Source organism: Callospermophilus lateralis, chromosome 18 (assembly GCF_048772815.1).
Source record: "Callospermophilus lateralis isolate mCalLat2 chromosome 18, mCalLat2.hap1, whole genome shotgun sequence".
NCBI lineage: Eukaryota > Metazoa > Chordata > Mammalia > Rodentia > Sciuridae > Callospermophilus > Callospermophilus lateralis.
In genome coordinates, this window is record NC_135322.1 from 3,045,711 (window position 1) to 3,066,064 (window position 20,354).

General features: G+C 51.5%; 1 protein-coding gene across 1 annotated transcript; it reads right to left on the reverse strand.

Moving 5' to 3' along the window:
• Nucleotides 1–473: 473 nt before the first annotated feature.
• On the reverse strand, nt 474–19,431 carry Cacng7 (calcium voltage-gated channel auxiliary subunit gamma 7). The gene is made up of 6 exons (XM_076838806.2): nt 19,344–19,431; nt 16,606–16,830; nt 15,888–15,974; nt 15,427–15,567; nt 2,090–2,235; nt 474–1,710 (listed from the first exon to the last, which is right to left on the reverse strand). Exons 2-6 carry the CDS (start codon nt 16,799–16,801, stop codon nt 1,453–1,455), a joined length of 828 nt encoding a protein of 275 aa, XP_076694921.1. The 5' UTR covers nt 16,802–16,830; nt 19,344–19,431; the 3' UTR covers nt 474–1,452.
• Between the last annotated feature and the right edge of the window lie 923 nt (nt 19,432–20,354).

A 20,354-nucleotide genomic window follows, 5' to 3' on the forward strand; every position in this document is an offset into this window, starting at 1 on the left:
GTAGAAAGGCAGGCAGTAGTAACAGCATTGGGAGTGAGGATCCTCATACCAAGGGAACTTTTATCAATCCTGACCCAAGTTACTTGCTGTCCTCATACTTAACACGACCGAATAAAAGTGCGTCTGTTCATTACGATTATTAAGTCCCCTAAAACCACTTTAACCTTATGCTGCAGCGCTATAATTCCCTCCCTCTGGACAAGCAAAGACGTGTTTGAAATAAAGTTTATTGAAGTTTCTGTCGATATTTACATATGATACACGGTAAATAACAGAGCCAGGCCCCCCACCCCACCCCTTTCCCCACCTCCCAGGCCCCCCCTCCCCCCAGCCTCATTAAAAATCGCTGCGTAAAGACAGGTTAACTGCTGCGGCCCCCCTCCCCCCTCCCCCCTAAGATGCAAACTAAAAGCCCCCGTCCCTCCCCTGCCCCCTCCCCCAACCCGGGGGGGGGCATTCTGGTTCCGTGTACAACACTGTGCTACCTCGCCCCTCCTCCCCTAATAAGGAGGGGTGGGTGACTTCCTGGTGTCCTCCCCTTTCCCCCCATCTGTCCATGGGGGCGGACGGGCCCTTAAAAGAGGCCAAAGTTGGGGGTGTGAGATGGGAAGAGGGACATCAATGAGGAGAAGTGCCAGAAAATGGAAGACAAAGGTTTTGGGGGGTGTCGACCCCCGCTACTGCCCCTCCCTCCCCCGAAGGGGCCTCGAGGGGGGAGAGGCGGGCACAGGTGTGCAGATGGCGTGGGGAAGGTCCCTCCACCCTAGGGTCCCCACCCGTGTCTTTCGGAGAGCCGGGCTGGATGCACCGAGGGCTGGGGTTGTGCAGGTGGAGGGAGGAAAGGGGGCGGGGGGGGGGGAGAGGAAGGAAGGCCAAGGACAGTTGGGAAAGCTAGAAGACTGGCCGGAACCCTGGAAGGAAGTCCTTCAGGAGGCAGGAAAGGCCCAGCCAGCGAGAAAGAACGGGGGCTCGGAGGCGCAGAGAAAGGGGGTGGCAGAGACCGAGCGAGCCCTATCCGCGGCCCCCAGCCCCACCCGACCCGGAGCGGTGGGCAGGTCGGGACAGGAGTCGGGCGCAGGGGAGAGGATGATCGGCATTCCTGGCGGCTGCAGAACCCACTCTGCAGCCCAGCGCCCCTGCAGTGAAGCGGCTCTGGCCGGGCTCGGGGTGCTGCGCTCACTGACGGGGTGAAGGGGCGGGGCTAGCTGTCTGGGCGTGGCCGTCTGCGGCTTGAGACCAGAGGGCGGGGTCATTCTCAAGTGGAAGGAATCAATGAAGAGGAGAGGTCGGGAAAGTGGGAGGGGCCACTGAAGAGAGGGAGGGTGACGGGGCGGGGCCTAAAGGTGGAGCCGCTGACTCAGGCCGGAGTATCCCTGGCAGGGGGCTGCGGTCAGGGCGGCCCGCGGGGAGGGGTAGGGCAAGGGGCGAGGGGATGCTCGGAGCAGCCGCGCCTCAGCAGGGCGAGGTGGAGATGTGCAGGTGGTCGGGGTACTTGATGGCGGGAGGGTAGTTCTGCGTCATCTGGATAGAGACGTCGCTGGAGATGTCCGACGGGCTGCGGCCCCGACGCCACGCCTCGGGTTGCAGAAACTGGCCCGAGTAGTCGGAGCAGTCGCTGAGACGCGGACGGTAGAAGGCGGGGTGCGGGCGGTACATCTCCTCCTCCGCGTAGCGCTTGGTGAACAGGTACACCGACATCACGCCGGCCCCCTGCGGCGAGGCACCGTCAGAGTCCCGGAGGCGCTCCCAGGCCTCCACCCGAGCCCAGTCCCCTCCTCTCGCAGAACCCAACAGTCAAGGCTCCAGTCCGCTCTTCGCCCAAGCCCGTGGAGCTCAAGCCCTCAGGCACCCCCTTCTTCCAGACCCGGGAGAACCAGTCCCCATTCCTCACCAGGACCCCAGGAGCTGGAGTTCCCAGATCCCTCCTCTCCAGGACCCAGGGGTTAGACCCCACCCCCACCCCCGCAGTCCCGCCATCTCCCTCATAACCCAGAGCCTACATCCCAGCCTCCTCATCCTCCTGGGCCCGGGAATCAGGCCCCCATACCCTCCCCGCTTGACCCTAGAGTCTGGACCCCACCGACATCACCTCTTTGAGCAGGAAGGAGGAAGCCGCGAAGGCAAAAGACCACCCATAGCGGTAATGGAAGTACTGCTCGGAGCTGCTGGGCCTGTTCATGACCTCGTCGTTGATGCTGGAGATGTAAAGGACCAAGCCCACCACCAAGGAGAGGCCTAGGGGGAGCAGAGCAGGGGCCCTGGTGCATGAGGAAGTGGAACCCCAGCCCCACAGCACTGCCTTCCCTCCCCCCACGTCCAGGACTGATATTTTTGTTTTAAAGCACCCCCTGGGCTGGACCTAGATTAGGTGCAGGGAGTCTGAAGAGGAGCCAACAACCTCCTCTTCACCCTACCCCGAACCCCCCACCCAGACTCTCAGTGCAGCTGGGAAAGCTAAAGATGGACACTAACCAACAATCACAAGCAGGGTGATATGAGCTATGAGGCATGAGGCACTGAGCTCTGTGGGTCCAGAAGAGGCCCAAGGTCACCTGGGGCAGGACCAAGGGAAATCAAGGAAAATTTCCTTTGTCCAAGTCCTAAAGGATGAGCCCCACCATTTCCTGGCAGCGGGAACAGCATGGGCAAGATTTCATGGGGGGCACACCAAGCTAGTCTATCCTACAACATGGGCAACAGCCACAGAATTGAGGCTAGAGAAGGGAGCAGGGACAAGGTCCTGATAGGCCTTGAATGCCAGGCTGAGGAGCTGAGCATGATGCCAGGGGTACTGGGGAGCCATGGCAGCTTGGGGCAGAGGAAGGACACAGCCAGATCAGAGTGTTAGAAGACCCTTTCAGGGCTTTGGTGTTGGGAACAGATGGGCAGGGAGTCACTGGAGTTGTGATATTCTATGGGGAAGAAAACGAGGCCTGAGCTGGAAAGAAGTGACAGCATCAATGATACTAGCAGCTACTTATGTGGGTCTTGGTCTGCTAGGTGCTGTTCTCAGCATTAAATAGAGAGTAACTCATTCAAAACTCAAAACAACCCTTTGAAGTAGACACATTTTATCACCACTTACAGCGGAAGAAACAGAGGCACATGGAGGTGTGGAGAAGTCTGGCTTGAGAATTTCAAAAGACAAATATCACTTTCCTAATATGAACTCTGCTTTTAACAGCAGCCAGACCTGGGTGACTTAAGGAGGCCATACCATTTCTTGTCCTAAATCCATCTAACGTAGTCCTATCAGCGTCTTCCCTCAGAGTCCTACAAATAAGCATTGTGTGACTGTCACACCCAGAATCCAAACTCTTTTCATTGCCTCTAAGAGGGATCTGCAAACCAAAGACCTATAGACTACATCCAGTGCACCTCTTGTTTCTGAACAGCTTTTACATAATAAACGGCTGAAAAACAAGTCAAAAGAAGAATGATATTTTGTAGCATGCAGAAAGTATATGGATTTCTTTTGGCAGTTCTTCAAAAAGTTAAAGATAGAATTACCATATGACCCAGCAATTCCACTCCTAGGTATATAACCAAGGGAATCGAGAACATATGTTCTCCCCAAAAATTGTACACAAATGTTTGTAGCAGCGTTCCCCAGTAGCCAAAAAGTGCAAACAGCCTGAATGTCCACCAGCTGATGAATGGATAAACACACTGTGGGCCATCAACAGAAGGAATGTTATTTGGCCTGCAAAGGGGATGGGTGCCGACCTAGGCTACCACGGGAATGCACGGGAAACTGGTCCAAGAAAGAAGCCAGATGCTAAAGACCACACTCCATGTGACCCCGTTCCTACCGAGAACAGGCAACTGCACAGAGACAGGAAGTAGATTAGTGGCTGCCAGGGCCTGGGAGGGAGGGCGACCATGACTGGCTGTTAACGAGTGTGCGATTTCTTGATGGTGATCAAGTGTTGTGACATTAGCTAAGGAGATGGTGGCACAGCTTTGTGAATCTACTAAAAAGTCTATGATGCACATTACATGAACTGTATGTTGTGAATTAAATCTCAAATTTGAAAAGTATATGAATTTCAAATTTCTGTCCCTATAAACACAAATTTCTTGGCTTACTGCCACACCCATTTGTTGATATATTGCTGACTGCTTTCCACTGCTGTGGAGAGCAGAGTATCGCGACACACAGACAGCAAAAATGAAAATCTTTGTGATCTGACCCTTTAGAGAAAAATTTGGGTGACCTTGTAGACACTAATACCTGCATGCCTGGTCCCCACCAACCTCATCCCTGAGAAGTCCTCCCGTCCCTCTGCTTAAGCCACCTACTTCCTTGCTCTCCTCTCTTCCTCGAGTACATCAAGCTAGTTTCTGCCTCAGGGCCTCCACCTGTGCTGTTCCTGCCCCCAGAATATGCCTCTCCCAGTTTCCTGAGTGCCTTCCTCCAGTTTGTCACCTCTGTTTTTGTTGGTTTGTTGGCTTCGGTATTAGGAATTGAACCTGGGGCACTTAACCTGTGAGCCACATCCCCAGCCCTTTTTATTTTTTATTTAGAGACAGGGTCTCCCTAAGTTCCTTAGGGTCTCACAAAGTTGCCAAGGCTGGCCTTGAACTTGTGATCTTCCTGCCTCAGCCTCCCAAGATCCTGAGATTACAGGCCTGAGCCACTGCACAGGGTTCCAAGTCACTTTGACTACAGGTGTGCACTAGTGTTTGTCACCTCTTTTTTTTGGGGGGGGGGTATACCAGGGATTGAACTCAGGGGCACTGAGCCATACCCCCAGCCCTATTTTGTATTTTATTTAGAGATAGGGTCTCACTGAATTGCTTAGTGCCTCAGCATTTCTGAGGCTGTCTTTGAACTCATGATCCTCCTGCTTCAGCCTCCTGAGATGCTGGGATTTGTTGGTTTTTGTCACCTCTATAAAAAGGCATTGAATTAAGCCAGGGACAGTGTCACACAACTGCTGCATTCCCCTACTTAGGACATGGAGGCAGGAGTGTGGCTTGATTCCAGAGGTTCAAGGCCACCTGGACAACACAGTGAGACCTTGTCTTAAATAAATAGATAATAAATTTAAAAACCTCCCTCTTTCAAAATAAGATCAATGCAGATGAAAACTAAACATTCAGAAGATCAAAAGCTTCCCATCATCTTCAGGTGAGACTGGGAGAAGGTGGGAGTGCAGAACAGTGTGACTCTGAGCAGGGGATATGGCAATACCTAACAAAGCCACATGTGAATCAATCCTTTACCTCTAGGAATTTATCCTGAAGGCATCCCTCTGATCCTGTGGAAAATCAGATGCACAAGCAAACTCACTGCAGCTTGATTTGTAATTGGAGAGGCAGGAAATGCTCTCATGGAGATGGAATCCACTGTGGCACATCCGTCCAACAAAGTGCTGTGCCTCAGAGAAACAAGGAGGGAGACCTCCGGGACCCAAGGCAGTGTCACAGTCCAGACCACACCACCAAGCGCAAGGAGCAAGGCAACTCGTGGACCCGAGTGCTCAGCAAGCTGCCTCTTAGGCGGGAAAGAAGCTTGAAGATACAGGCGTGCACCTGCTTCTCTGTGGAGAGGCGCATGGGAGGCAAACGGGGTGGGCGCCAGCAAGGAGGAGAACAGTGCACCTCCGAAACTGGGCAAATACTTTATATTAAACCTCATTGGCTACGATACTGCCACTGCGCAAAGCTAAATATTAAAAGAGAATCATCAAGACGGGGAAAACTGAAATTAAAAATAGGCAAATAAATGAATCTAATCCTATATTAAATTAAAAGTATGGCCACAGTAGGAAGGAGCATAACCTAAGTAAAAGTGTGTGTGTGTGTGTGTGTGTGTGTGTGTGTGTGTTTGGGGGGGGGTGCTGTAGATTGAATCCAGGGCCTGTGCTTGCTAGGCAAGTGCTCTACCACTGAGCTACATCTCCAGCCCCCAAGCAGCTTTTAAAAACAGCACTTTGCCTATATATATATATCAGACTAAAGACCAAAGACCTACAAAGTAATCTATCTTGAGCCTTTCTTAGTAGATTTTTTTTCGGGGCGGGGTGTGGAATCTAGGGGTAGCAGTTCTGAAGTTATTTCATGTGCATTGTGGGGTTGAGTGGACCCATGAATACACTGATGCTTCAGGGAGTGAGAGCTTCTCAGAAAGAAGAAAGGTACAAACAAAGTAAGGCAAGAAAACTCATGTGCTGTTTTGATATCATTATAAGGTCCTGCTCCTTAAATATGTATAATTTCCCAGCCTTCTGACCTGAAGGTCCTGAGAGTGGCACCCCGAAAAGCACTGAGCACACCAAGCCCCCCTGCTCTTGGTTCCTAATGTCATTCCTCACTAAAAGGAACTAGACTCCCTGAAGAAACAGCCAATTTGAAGCCAGGGGTAGGGGTGGTAAAGAGCCAGGAGCCATGGCACAGTCTCACGAGTTCAAGGCCAGTCTCAGCACTTAGTCAGACCCTGTCTTAAAATAAGAAAACAAACTAAGGGCTGGGACATGGGTGGGTGGTAGAGTGCTTCCCTAGCATGGGTGAGGCTCTGGGTCCCATCCCACAAGGACCAGCTGGAAGAGCTTCCTGGTAGTCAAATTGAGGACAGTATGAGCACCAAAGTGAATGACTCAAGCAAAGTCATGTGACAAGATGAAAAAAAAAAAACTTTTTTTTTTTAAGTATGAGTCCATGCTGATATTTCTAAAACTTAATAAGAGAAATAAAATTGCTTCAGTAGCATCCCCATTTGTACACGAGGGTGGCACGTGTTAGGTGCAAGCGAGCATCACCAGGGGACGCTGAATCTCTAGACGACAGAACCTCCCCATGGATTGTCTATGACACTGCCAATCATCGGGCAGGTGGACTCCCAGGGCCCGTGTGGAAGGCTGAGCTAGCCTCTCCTTCCTTCGGGTAGTGCTCCCGCTGAGAATGCGTAACCCGGATCCACTCACAGGGACACCATGGGACAGTCTACAAAACCACTGACTTCACAGTTCAAAAACGCCAACATGAAAGATTGGGGGAAAAAAAGCATCGGAGCTATATAAAAGACGAAAGAAAAGCGCTACAGAGCATCGACTGCACAGACCCACAGAGACAGCGCAGTGCGAGCAGAGCAGGCGGGCAGCAGGCACCGGCCGCAGAGGGAGGAGAGCAACAAAACATGAGAAAGCAGGATTCCAGAGGAAAATGTCCTCGTGTGCATCTGCACAAACTCGCAGGAGGCGCCCAGGAGTGCCCAGAGGCTGCGGTCAGCTTCTCGGGGTTTCTAAGAAGTGTTCAGAGAGAATAAAGTCTGCCAAGGAGAAAGGAAAATTTGAAGACAGGGCAAGGGCAGAATGAAAGGGAAAGAGCCACCTAGATCCTCCTGAACGGGAAAGAGAAGTTCAAAGATCCCAAAGCACCCAAGAGGCCTCCTGTGGCCCTTTCCTTGTTCTGTTCAGAGTATCAAAGGAGAACATCTCGGCCTGTCCACCGGTGACTTTGCAAAGCAGCAGAAACAGGAAAGGCCTACTGCTGCCCGCGAGGCTAAAGGCAAGCCTGTGGGGCAAGGAGAGCGAGTCTTCAAGGTGGGAGGAAGCCAAACTGAGCCAGAGCAGGGAGACAGGGAGGACCGCAGGGCGCAAGGCGGGGGGAGGAAGATGGATATGTTGGATGTTTTCCTCTTTATAGCATCTAACCCCCCCTGTACCTAGCTTACTCCTTTCAAAGAAAAAAAAAAATATGATTTTTTTAATCTGTAAGGAGATTAAAGAGACAAAGGAAATGCAAACCATAGCCCTAGGTTGGATCCTGAGTCAGAAAAAAAAAAAAAAAATGACTACAAAGGAATATTGGGGCAACTGCTGCAATCTGGGTATGGACTATGTATTACCTGAAAATATTAAACTTTCTGAGTTTGACTATTGTACTGTGGTTTCATAAGAAAATGCTTATAGCTGGGTGTGGTAGAGCAAGCCTGAAGTCCCCGTGACTCAGGAGGATGAAGCAGGAGGATAGAAAGTTCAAGGCCAGCCTGGGCAATTTAGCAAGACCCTTTCTCAACATTTTAAAAAAGGATTGGGGATGTAGCTCAGTAGTGAAGTGCCTCTGGGTTCAATCCTCAGTGCAGTCCGGGTGGGGGGTGGATGCCCTGTTCTTAGGAAACATGTGCTAAACTATTTAGGAGTGAAGTGTTTGCAACTTAGGTGTTTCTGTGTATACATCCATTTGTATGCACAATGTATATATTACATACACAAGTGTACATGTACATGTGGGGGAAGCAGCAAAAGGGTAAAAACTGGTCTAGGTGAAAGCTATCTGACAGTTCCTGGTATTCTTTTTGCAACTTTTCCATAGGTTTGCATTTTTTTTCTAAAAAAAAAAATTAAAATAAAAATGAACACCCCGAAACAGGATTTTTTTCCCCACAGTGCTGCAGCGTGGCCTTGCCAATTACTTCTTCATTGCAAAGAGAAAAGTCTACCTCATCAATGGAGAGCTCTGATGGACATCACCTGTACCAAGGGCTCAAGTTTCATGGGGCTGAGGCTGACAGGGGCAGGGGGTGGGGACTGCCTGACATTAGCTGCTACTGAAGTGATCCAAAAGTCAGAGCAGCACCTCTTGAGTTTTCTGGGTAGCCACGTTTAATCTGCTGTCATCGAGCCTCTAGTGTGACAACTTCCAGCTTACAGAAAATATAAGAAAGAGGAATAGATTAAAAGAGGAGTCGGGTCAATGAAGGCTGGGGATACTCTGTGGGACCCCCTGTCCTTCAGGGGATGATGTGTGAATCAAGGTGAAAGTGCCCGAGCCAGAGAGCAATCCCAGTAGCTCAGGAAGAGGCCCAGACATGAAGCGTCTGTCCATGGGTGGAATGCAGGAGGACATGAACAGCACCACCTACCTATGAAGTGCTCTTGCCAAAAACAAACCCAGATCTGCCCAGGCTTCCTGAGATCTTAGATGGCTGATGTGTATTACACCACAGCACGGGGACATGATTGGGAAACTCTAGAATGTGGGAATTCTTACACGACAAATGACCAGATTTCTTCAAAATACAAATGAAAAATAAAAATAAAAACATACAGTCAAGGAGAGGAACCGAGATTAAAAGTCTTCAGAGATCTATCAACTAAATGCACATGTGGAATTTGGATCCTGATTTGCAGCAAACTAGCCATTAAAAGACACTGAGGAGCCCGGTGGGAGGACTGAACGCTAACCAGATAGGAGATGATCTTGAGCAATTCTTCTTATTTGTTTGGGCTCGATAATGGAAACATGGCTATAGTAAATAAAAGAGTACTTTCTAACTCAGGGATATACTAAAATACTTGTGGACAAAATGGGTTGCTGTCTGAGGCTGGCTTTAAAATAAGGCAGCAAAGTACAGAAAGGGGACACGGTGGTGTGACTATAAAAAGCCCGCCATATGCTGGCAATCGCTGGAACCCAGTGAAGGGTGCCCGGGGCTTCCCTAACCAGTCTTTCCATATTTTCAGAATGAAATATATTTTGAAAGTCAATGTTGGAAAAGAAACATTGTGGCACAACCAGTCTCCATGACAAGAGATTTATTAACGAAATGCCGCGCGTGAACCTAGACCCAACCCTTGTTCTGAAGGGAAAGCTCAAAAGCAGTCTTCCTCCTTCCCCTCTCTCCCTCCTTTCCTTCTTTTCCTTTTCTTTCTTTTTTTTCTTCCTTCCTTCCTTTCTTTCTTTCTCCACAACGTTGAGGACAGAACCCAAGGCCTCCTGCATGCTAGGCAAGGGCCCTACAAATGCGCTATACCCCCAGTCCAGAAAAAAAGACATTCTTGAGACAACTGGGACAGTAAGAAAATGGATTAAATTATATTGTGGAATTTTTATCAAATTTCTAACTGTGCGAGCAGCATTGTGGTCCTATGGAAGAGTGTATGCCTCCTTAAAGGATGCATGCTGTCATTGACTTTTTAGAGATGAATTATCATAATGCCTACAACTTACTTTCAAATAATAAAGCCAAGAATGTGTATGGTGTGTATAAAAAGGAGTGGGGGGGGCAGATATTTTAGATCAGGTGATTCTGATGGGTGTGACAGAGCAATGACTCACTCTCCTTCCTTAACCTGCTTGGTATCCTTTGTGGCACGCATTACCACTTCACATGCTCCTGCTTGTCATTTCTTTTCTTTCTTCTTCTTCTTCTTTTTTTTTTTTTTTTTTTTTTGTTCTGGGGATTGAACCCAGGGCCTTGTGCATGCAAGGCAAGCACTCTACCAACTGAGCTGTGTCCCCAGCCCTTGTCATTTCTTTACTGTACATGTCCCCCAACTCACGAGGAAGCTGGGGACTCTATGATGCCAGTACACGTCCACTTGGTCCTACTGGGTAGCATTCTTGGCACCTAACAAAATACCCAGCAAGGATGAGTGCATGAACACTCTTGCCAGGTAAACAGAACCTCTGCAAAAGCACATTGACTGCCTTTGTCTCTTCCTTTAAATCTTAACTAACATATATTTTTGTGCGCTGGAGATTGAATCCAGGTAACACTCTAAGCTACACCCTGACCCTTTTTATTTTTTTATTCTGAATCTGGCTAAGTTGCTAAGGCTGGCTTAGGATTTGCCATCCTCCTGCCTCAGCCTCTGGAGTAGCTGGGATTACAAGCAGGCACCATGGTGCCTGGCCTGCTCTTTCATTCACTCCAAATCCCACTATTCCTTCATCCCTTCTAATAATGAAACTTTCCTCACTCTGGACACCATATAGCACTTCCGACCTCTAGTATTCCATAATTTTGACACTTGGGAAGAGAGAGCCTGAGAAGTGCGATCCAGTGGAAAGCCATTGAGACAGGGTTGAAAGACAGGCAGGTTCACAGGGAAGCCTGCCCTTATTTGGAAGGAAGCCCAGATGCCAGCCCCACTCAGTGCCTAAGCCAAATGCAGGGGTCATCTCCATCCCTCTCTCTCTCCACCACAAAGAGTTGTCACCCACCAAATGGTCCACTTTATTTCTGGGTTCTTCATGTAGCAAAACCCTCCCTGCAGCCCCAGGTGCCTAGCCCGGCTTGGCCCTTATTCTCTATACCTGTGTCATTGTTTCAAAATCTTTATCATCCTGCTTCAGATACTGGTTCTCTCTAAAAACAGGATGGACTCTACCCGTCTGTGCTCTCAGCTCCTCTCGGCTCCCGGCTTCCCACAGGGGAGGCATCCACCTTCAGCCTGAAAGTCTGGGCTGATCCAGTTCCTGCTGGTCACCCTGCCTCCCGCCCCCTCCAGCCTGGAGGTGAGCCCCTGCTTTACCTTACAGTACTAAGTAGCCAACAGTCCCCACCAGCAGAGCCAGAAGCAAGGTCTGTAGCAAATATCTCCAATGAGGAAAAGGCTTTTTAGAAAATAAGCCATTCTTTCCTTTCTCCATCCTGGCCATTTCACGATGGCTCTGATTCTCCAAAACACACACACACACACACACACACACACACATCCCTCCCTCCCTCCCCCCTTCCTGTCTCTGTAATCTAGCTCTCATACTCTCTTCCCACTCCCTCGACTACACCTGCTCCATAATTCTTAGATCACAGTAGGCAAAATCAAGCTGAATAGAACCAACCTGGCTTCAGAACAATGGGGTTTCAGCACCATGGACAGCTGCTCCTGAGCCTCTACACATGCTATGAACATTTCCATACAAGGCAATTTCCTTTCTTCATTGGAAAAATCCTCCCTTGCCCTTTCAGCACCAACACAGGTGTCACCTCCTCTTGGAAGCCCTCCCTGGCCACTGCTCATGCCACCGGACTGTCTTGGGTGAATGCATCTCCCCTTTTCCAGAACGCCCTGAGCGGTCACTCCCCCTTCTACACTCCTCCATTCTGCACACACTCTAGCGTCTATGTCACACTGGCAACTCATCCAGGCTCTGCAGACAAGCAAGCACAGGTTTTGAAAGGTCCGCGCCCTTGGGGGTTTACATTCTGGTAGAAAGAGGCTGAAAACACACGAGATGAGAACAGCAGCAAATACTATGAAGACACATAAGGGCTGCTGGATTTGTTAGAGAAGGCAGCCCTGAAGAGAAAAAGGTCTGAGCCCTTTGAGGATGAGGAGGAAGCGACCCACACAGAGAGGAACGTGGGTTAGACATCCCAAGATCAGCCTGCGATCCATGTTCTGAGTCAAGAGTGCTAGTGGGTTAGGAAGTGGGGTCAGAGGTTGAGCAGCAGCCAGATGGTGGAAGAGCTTGTGGGCTGGAGTAGGCATTCTGTATTTAAGTCCACCCAAAGGAATCGAGTTGGTGGTGACAGGCTCTGACCAAGGCCCAGATTATATCTGGATTCCTGTTTAGAGTGGGTTGTACCTCCAGGGCCAAGCACCGAGTCTGGCACACAGGATGCCCCATGACTGCATGAGTGAGCAGAGGCACAGGTCATGGGTGACAGCAGCGTGTGTACACTTGTGCATGTGCTTGCCTCTTATGGCCTAGAAAAAGAAAATCAATGCCCTCTACCCCACCCCCAGCAAGTCATGTGGTTCCATTGATCCCCTTGTGATGTCCTTCTCTCCTACAACTGTCCAACTGTCCCTATGCCCACACCTCCATCCCACACAGACCTCATCGGCCCCTGCATGGGCCACTACAGGAGCCACCTCCTCTGTGACACCACTTCCAGTCTCCTTCCCCTAGTCCATGCCCAGAACAGTTCCTGAGGGATGTTTAACCCCAGCAATGCCCCTCTCCTGCCCCGGCCCCAGCCCTCACTGCTTTCTCTAGAACCAAGGGCCCAATCCATCAATAAACCCTCCCCGGGCAACTTCTGTCTGTCTCTGAGACTCAGAGTCTTCTTTGTGAACATGAGGTGATTGGACCAGGTCATTCTGTTCCAAGATCTAAGGTACTGGTGTTAGGTCCTTTGTTTTTAGAATTTTTTAAATTTTAGTGGGGCAGGGTAATGCCATGGTGAGGGAGGCCTGGGTTGGAATCCATTTTTAATGCAGAAAACTTAACCTCTGAGTATTTCTGCTTCCTCAGTGGTAAAATGGAGATAATAATGGTACCTGCCTTTTAAGTCAAGACAAATAAATAACTTAATTTGTATGAAGTGCTCAGAACTGCTGGCCCCACGGCACTCTGTGTGACTGCTATTACTTCTGCATTTCAGTTTTTGTTCATTTATTTCCCCTACATGTTGAGTACGCACTATTTCAGTCCAGGAACTTTACACCCATGATCTAGATCAGGGGTTGGCCAACTACAGTTTGGTTCACCAAGTGTTTTTGTATGGTTTACCAGCTAAGAATTTTTTTTTTTTTTTTTGTCTACAGGTGGGGAAAAATAAAAATAAAAGAAGCACACTATTTCATGACACATGAAAATTACATCAAATTAAAATTTCAGGGTCCACAAATGAAGAGTTATTGGCAACAATTCAGCAAGAGAAGGTCTTAAGTCACCTAGGAAGTAAGTGTTAGTGTAGGATTTGGACCCCAGTCATTCTAGGTTCGCCTCATGTGCCTCTACCCACTGTACCCCATAAGCCTGAGGACATAGGAATGGTTCCCTATGGGGTAGAACACATTGGTTGTAGTCTCTGAAATAAACTCAAGGAAGAGTTTCAGACATAGGGTTCGATCTCTTCCAAATGACTCTTGTTGGATCAGAAGTCTGACGTCCAGCCCTGACTGCATCATTGACTCTGGGCTTGACCTTGGGCAGGCAGTTCCTGGTGCAGTGGTGTGTGAACACGTGGTTTGGGAGAATACCCTTGGTTCTAATCCCAGTTCCATTGACTGGCTGTCACCTCCTCTAGTCCCTCTCCATTTCTGTGAACTGCAAACAATGGGGCTTTCCTCCTAACGTTTTTTGGGTAGGTTGAATAAAACGCCCCATGCTACCTACTCCTGTCCCACTTTCTCTCTCTAGGCCACTATTTTTCCATCTGAAAAATGATGAGACCTTTCTGCTCTGACACTCTGGGATGGTGATATTCTACATGTCTTATTTTAGCTCAGTCTGGCTCCACATGCCGTGATCTGAGTTTGCACAGAGGTTGCACCCTGGTTTCCCTGGAAAAGGTCTCGTCAGGCTAGGTTGAAGGCTCGGGGGAGGTGTGGCTAGAGAGCTGGGTGAGGAGCAGGGAGGAGCCTGGAGGAGGGGACACTGACGAGGCTTCTTCAACTCTGCACAGTCAACCAGAAAGACGAAGCCAAGTGCAGCTCTAGGGGGACAGCGTGGAGGTGAGACACATGGCAGGGTTTGTTTATCAAACATCATCTCAGCTGCAAGTACCTGACTTCAGCTCAATTTAATTGTGGCAAATTCATTCAAATGGAATTGGAAAACTGAGTCAGAATGAATTGGGGTCAGCTGGACTGGACTGACAGGCCTCCCATGTTTGAGCTGCACTGGGCTAAGCTGGACTGAAGTGGATTGCACCGAGCTGAAATTTGGAAGGCTAAACTCCAGAGTGAAGTCTACTGGAAGTCTGAGCCCTTGAGTCATCTGGTACCAGTTTAGACTGGTATCTTGGGCAACTCTGTGTGTGTGTGTGTGTGTGTGTGTGTGTGTGTGGTGCTGGGGATTGAACCCAGGGCTTTGTGCATGCAAAGCAAGCACTCTACCAACTCAGCTGTATCCCCAGCCCTCTTGGGCAACTCTCTACACAATTCTGGATCTCACTACCCCGCTTTACCAAGCAAGTGATAACAACTCTGAGAGATAGCATGAGAGGAGTATGAGATCATACAAAGAGCCTCTAACCTCAAAAGAAAGAAAAAAGAACTGTATACAAATACAGAAGTCTAGCTAACAACATGCACAGTGGAGTGCTTAGGGTTAAGTGAACAGACACCTGAAATTTACTTTGAAACGTATCTAAAAAGTAAGAGAGATGAATGGAGGGTTAGAAAGATAGACAGAGGAACAGATATAGGATAACACAAATCTAGCAAGACGCCAATCGTTGACCCAAGTCCTGCACACATGAGCATTCACTACAAAACTTTTGACTTTCTCTTTGAGAAAAATTAAAATGTTGCACAGAAAATAAAGAGCTTTGTAAACTGTTAATTACTAAAATATCAGGGGTGGTTAAAAATACAGCTCTGGAGGCGACTGGCAGTGCCTTTGATTCCCAGCTCTGCCTCTCACTAGTTGTGTGGCCCTCAGCAAATGACTTCATTCCTCTGAGTGTTTGCTTCCATATCTGTAAAATGGGGCTATTAATAGCACTCACCTCACAGGGCTGTTGTATCAGAACAGAGCAGGGCAGCTTATTAGCACCCAATACGCATCTGCTATGATTTGGTTCTCTAAGCAATGCTGTGCAGTGGAGAAGGACAGTGGGGTTTCAGAGAGGTTCTGCAACTCCTCCCGAGACACACAGCAAGGAAACAGCTTTCTAAGTGGGAGAGGGGGCCACTTGAAACCATTTCCCCAACTTACAAGTTCTTTCCTTCAGCTCACCTGACAGGATGAAAAAGATGCCAGAAACGAAGGCTAGGATGGTCCTCTGAGGGCGTATGTGGCCGATGTTGCTGATGACGAAGGCCGTGAAAACGAGGAACAGACTGACCATGGGGAAGGGAGTGGCCGTGCGCACTGTCTCTGGGAGAGGTGGACAGTGAGAGGCAGGGTGAGGGGGGCTCTCCAGTGGGACACCTCCCCCGGCTCTCATCACCCTGGCCCCTCCGGCTCCTCCCCTTCCTGACACTCCACCCTTCTCCCCGTCACACCCGTGGCTTGACCCCGCCCCTTTCCTGCGACTCCTCCCTGCCCAGGCCCCGCCCTTTCCACCTGCCCCTTCTCCCTCCGCCTGGTTTTCCTCTAGCCTCTGCTCTTTCACTTGGACCCCTCCCCTTCCCAACGTTGCCCCTCCTCCCGTGACCCCGCTGGTTTTCTGGGCACCTCCCCCCTCTTCCCCTCACTCAAAATATTCTCCGTGTTTTCCGTCACCAAGTTGATCTCTGGTTCAAGGAAATATTCCGAGGCCACGCAGCGACCCTTCTCTCGACCTGGTGGGAAGACAAAGATGGCAGGATGACAGGGACGTTCCAGAGAGGTCGTCAGGGGCAGGAGGGACAGTGAGTCCCCAGGACCGAGCGGCCACACTTCCCCCAAGGGCTCTGGGCTGTTCTGTTATTAGGAGTGGGGATGGGGTAGGCGGGATGATCAGGAGGTCTTGTGAGTTGCCCTGGGGACACCTGGTTGGAAGAGGGCAGGGCTGGACCTGGGGTCCTCAGAGAGTAGACTGTTCACCGAAGACTCCGGGACCCGATAGGAATAAGGACCGCAGATCAGGATTCCCGAAAGGCCGGGGTCTCTGTGGTCAACCCGGAGGCTGGATTCTTTTATCCGGCCCATATCACCCTGGAACTGTCCAGGGGACTCTGACTCTAGACCACCGAGTCTAGAGTTAATAAGAAGGGCAGGGGTGGGCAGGGGTCTGAGGACCTGAAGTCTGTCAGCCTCAGGCTCCTGGTCTAGCGAATAAAGGGCTAGGCACGGGCTCCACATAGAAACCTGGGCTTCCAGAAGGGAAGCAGGGTCGGCTTCTGGATTTCGGGAACACGGGGACGATGGATAAGTACTCAGGGTCCCAGGCAAGGCTGGACGGATGGGCAAAGAGCAGGTGAGCTGCTGCACCTGCAAAGAAGCAGACTCGCCAGAGGCCAGCGTGCAGCGCCATCTTGACCTCGGTGGTCTGGTTCTGCGGCAACACGGTGCCCTCCTCCATGTACAGCCAGTAGTCCGTGCTGACCGCGATGCCCACGAGGAGCAGGCCGCACGCACCGAACACGCTGCTCAACAGGGTCAGGGCGCGGCTGCTGCAGTGACTCATCCTCAGCGGCGGGGGGCGCCCTGCGGGGCCTGCGGAACCAGAATCTGAGGTGCAGAACCAGGAGCCGACTCACCCAAGTCCCCAACCTGTGGGGCCAGTTGGTATACCGGGCCCTGGCCAGAAAGCTAACTCCACAACCAAACTCTCCAACACGAATTCTGTGTCCTGAACCACCACCGGGCCCTGCCTACTGACTGGAGCCACCAACTGTTGACCCCCAACCTCAGGATGGGCCTTCTGGTATCTGCTAACTGTGCTCTGGCTCTGGCTCCGGGTCCCTAACCCCAGGTTTAGATTTCCAACCAGAAGCCTCAAATCTACTGATCCCAGGCCTGAACCTGGTTCCAAATGTCATGGCTTTTATCACAAATTCTAATTCCAGATTTTCAGTTCCATCTCCAGACTCCCAGCCTTGACCTCCTGCCTTAAACTGAGAACCTGGTCTTAGAATCAGGCCCCACCAGAGTCCCCAACCTTGAGCCTGACTTGGTGACACAGAACTATTAGGCTGACTGGCAGCTTCAACCCTTCTTCTGTCCTGACCCAAGCTCCCAGACCAGTATCCATCATCTCAACTTTAAGCCAGGACTTAGGTGCCTGCACCTGGCATAGTAGGCTTAGATTCTGGATGCTGTGTCACTTGACCTATTCAGAAACTAACCCATGCCCTGATCCAATGCCACGATATTTTTCCTTTGGACCCTGTCTCTGAACTGCAGAAATCCCCTAAGTGGGTCACTAATCAAGAATTCCTAACCCCCATATCTTGGTTTCAGACCCTTGACTTCAAGCTTACCTGAGACTTTGAGCAGAGGCCCCATCAAAGCTTAAACTCTCGGATTTGACCCTAACACCCCATTCTAACACCATGAAATTGACCCATGACCTTCTAAAGCTGATCCTGTGCCTTGACCTCAATTTGGCACTCCAATCTAAGATCACTGCCACAATCCAGAGCCAAAACCCCAGAACCCTAATTTCACCCTCCCAGATCAGGCAGCCCCTGAACCTGGGATACTGGGTCTTGGTTACAGGCTTCTGGATCCCAGGACAGTGAGACCCAGAGACCTGGAACCATGATCTTGACTAGAGACTCCAGAATGCCTAAACAACAAGCTGGGGTACTCTTGACCCGGCATCCCAACCAGAGCATCCCAGTAAAACTAGGATCCTCATCTGCTGGCTAGAAATCAGAAAACTAGGAATTTTAGGATCCCATCCCCCATCAGATGACCCAAAAATTCCTTACCAGAGATTCTGCCCCTGACTTCTCATGCTAGGACTTCTAATAACAGACACTCTTCAACATCAACCATGGAATGCAGATCCCAACACTGGACCCTCCGAACAAGAAATCCCTAGTTCATACCTATGATCTCCCAAAGTCCAATTGGCAACCCAGATATTCCAACCAGGAGGCCCCTAAACATGAAACGGAAGGATTTCCAGTTCCTCACCTGCAATCCTCATATCCCCCTTCCCCTAAACCACACAATGCCGTGATACGGGGGCTCACGTTGGGATCCTCAGCCTATCTCAGCCAGAGACCTCAACATCCCCGAATACCAGCTATATCCATCATCTTTTTGACAGAAAAGTTTGAGACCCCCTAAATACTCGCCAAACAATGTAACCAAGACGTGAGACTCCACCTTCCTTAACTAGAATTCTTGAAACTTTGAAACTCTGTCCCACCTCAATAAGGACCCCCGGAGTCTATGACAAGCCCCCACCCTCCTATTCACAGCATCAAGATTCCCCCCCAGGGATCGGGGACTGGCAAAGCTCTAGCTAGCTTTTCTCCCAACCCCCACCGGGTGGCTCCAGGGCTTGACCGCCCGCTGCCTGCTCCGCTCCAGTCCTCTCAGTTGCGAAGCAAGCATCCTAAACCCCGTCGCCGACTCTCTTGCCCAGGTAGCTGACACTTTCTTCGGTCTGCCTCCACACCCAGCTGGGATCTTGCCGGTCTGCACCCCTTCGAACACGCGCCTTCCTCGCTCCAGTCTCCCCTCTACCTGGCCGGCCCAGAGCTCCTTATTCTGCAGCCCATCCTCCTATGGGACCCTCCCCCCAGGCCTGGAGCCTCCTTCTCGTCCTTTACCCCAGGCATTTGAGTCCCAGGGGTCCTAATCCTCAAACCCGCAGTCCCAACTCCTTCTCCCTTTAATCTCTTGGGGAGACGGTAACTCCCCCTTTCTGGGGACCCCTTTCCAGATTCACACCCTGCTTTTCCGGCCTGTGCCCTCCACCCTCACTCAGGTACCGCCTCTCAAGGACTCTGCCTAGACCCTCCCCAGTGGCAACGGTCTCGGAGACACCGGCGCTAGGAGTATAGTTTCCCGGCTCCGGGACCCTCGGACCCTGTCCTCTGGGGATCGCCAGGCCCAATTTCCCCTACATCCCCCACAGCCTCCTGAATTCGGGCGTCCTGACCGCCGGAGTCCCACCCCAGCCGCCACTCAGGCCCCTTCGGTCCCAGCTGCGGCTTCCACTCTCCTCCAGGGGCGCCCCCGGCCTTCCAGGACCCTCCCCTCGCGCTCACCTCGCTCAGGGCTGGGCGGACGCTCCGGGCCGCGGGCCCCGCAGCCGCATGACCGGCCTCGCGGCTTCCCCCGGCCGCCGCCGCCGCCGCCACCGGGGTCGCCGGTGCCCGCGCCCCCCGCCCCCGCCCCGGAGCCCGGCGTCCCGGCCCCCTCCCGGCCTCCCACCCCCCACCCCCCGCGCCCGCGGCCTCACTCGGCGGACGGAGCCGGGAGCAGGGACCGGCGGCCGCTCATTGGCTACTGCGGAGGAGGGGAGGGGCGGGGAGGGAGGGGGAAGGATGCAGGGAGGGAGGGAGATGGGCCTTGAGGATGGGGGAGGCAGAGAGGGAGAGAGAATGGGAACAGAGGCAGAGCGCCCGGGAGGGACAGGCACAAAGAGACAGAGGAGAGAGAGAGAGAGAGAGAGAGAGAGAGAGAGAGAGAGAGAGAGAGAGAGAGAGAGAGAGAGAGAGAGACACGCAGAGACCTTGAGGCTGAGAGAGTCAGGGACCCACGGGTCCTGAGACGGTAGGAGACAGGGAAAGGGAGAGACAGAGGACTTTAAGATCCCTTACCCCCTCCACTACCGAGGCTCCGATTCTAAGGCCGAGGGAGTGGAGAGGTCAGAGACCCAGAAAGAGAAAGAAAGAGGCAGAGAGCGCTCAAAAGCCTGGGGCCGAGAGATGCTGAGATCCAGAGACCTTGAGCTTGGAGAAGAGAGAGACAGAGACAGAAAGAGGCAGAAGAGACAGAAAGAGAAACAGAGACAGACCCTGAGAAGGAGAGAGAGCAGGGGCGAGCCGGGGGTGGTGGTGGGGTTCCCTGATACAGACTGGAACTCTAGCCAGGCCAGGGACTGGAGGAGGCGGGAGGGGGCGTCCCGGGCCGGGGTCCCCAGAGCAGCGGGCGGGCGCAGAGGAGCAGAGCCGGGTCCTGCAGCCGCCGCGGAGCTGGGAGCGGGGCCAACCCCCCCCCACCCGCCGTGATGTCAGCGGGGCCACTCTTAAAGGGGCAGGCCTCCCGCCGAGGGT

Bases quoted from the DNA above. Each gene is read 5' to 3' on its own strand.
- Cacng7 (XM_076838806.2), bottom strand. From the start codon at position 16,801: ATGAGTCACTGCAGCAGCCGCGCCCTGACCCTGTTGAGCAGCGTGTTC. The intron at 15,975-16,605 runs GTGCAGCAGCTC...TCTTCCCACCAG, and splicing joins GCGAGTCTGCTTCTTTGCAG to GTCGAGAGAAGGGTCGCTGC. The intron at 15,568-15,887 runs GTGAGGGGAAGA...CACCTCTCCCAG, and splicing joins AAACACGGAGAATATTTTGA to AGACAGTGCGCACGGCCACT.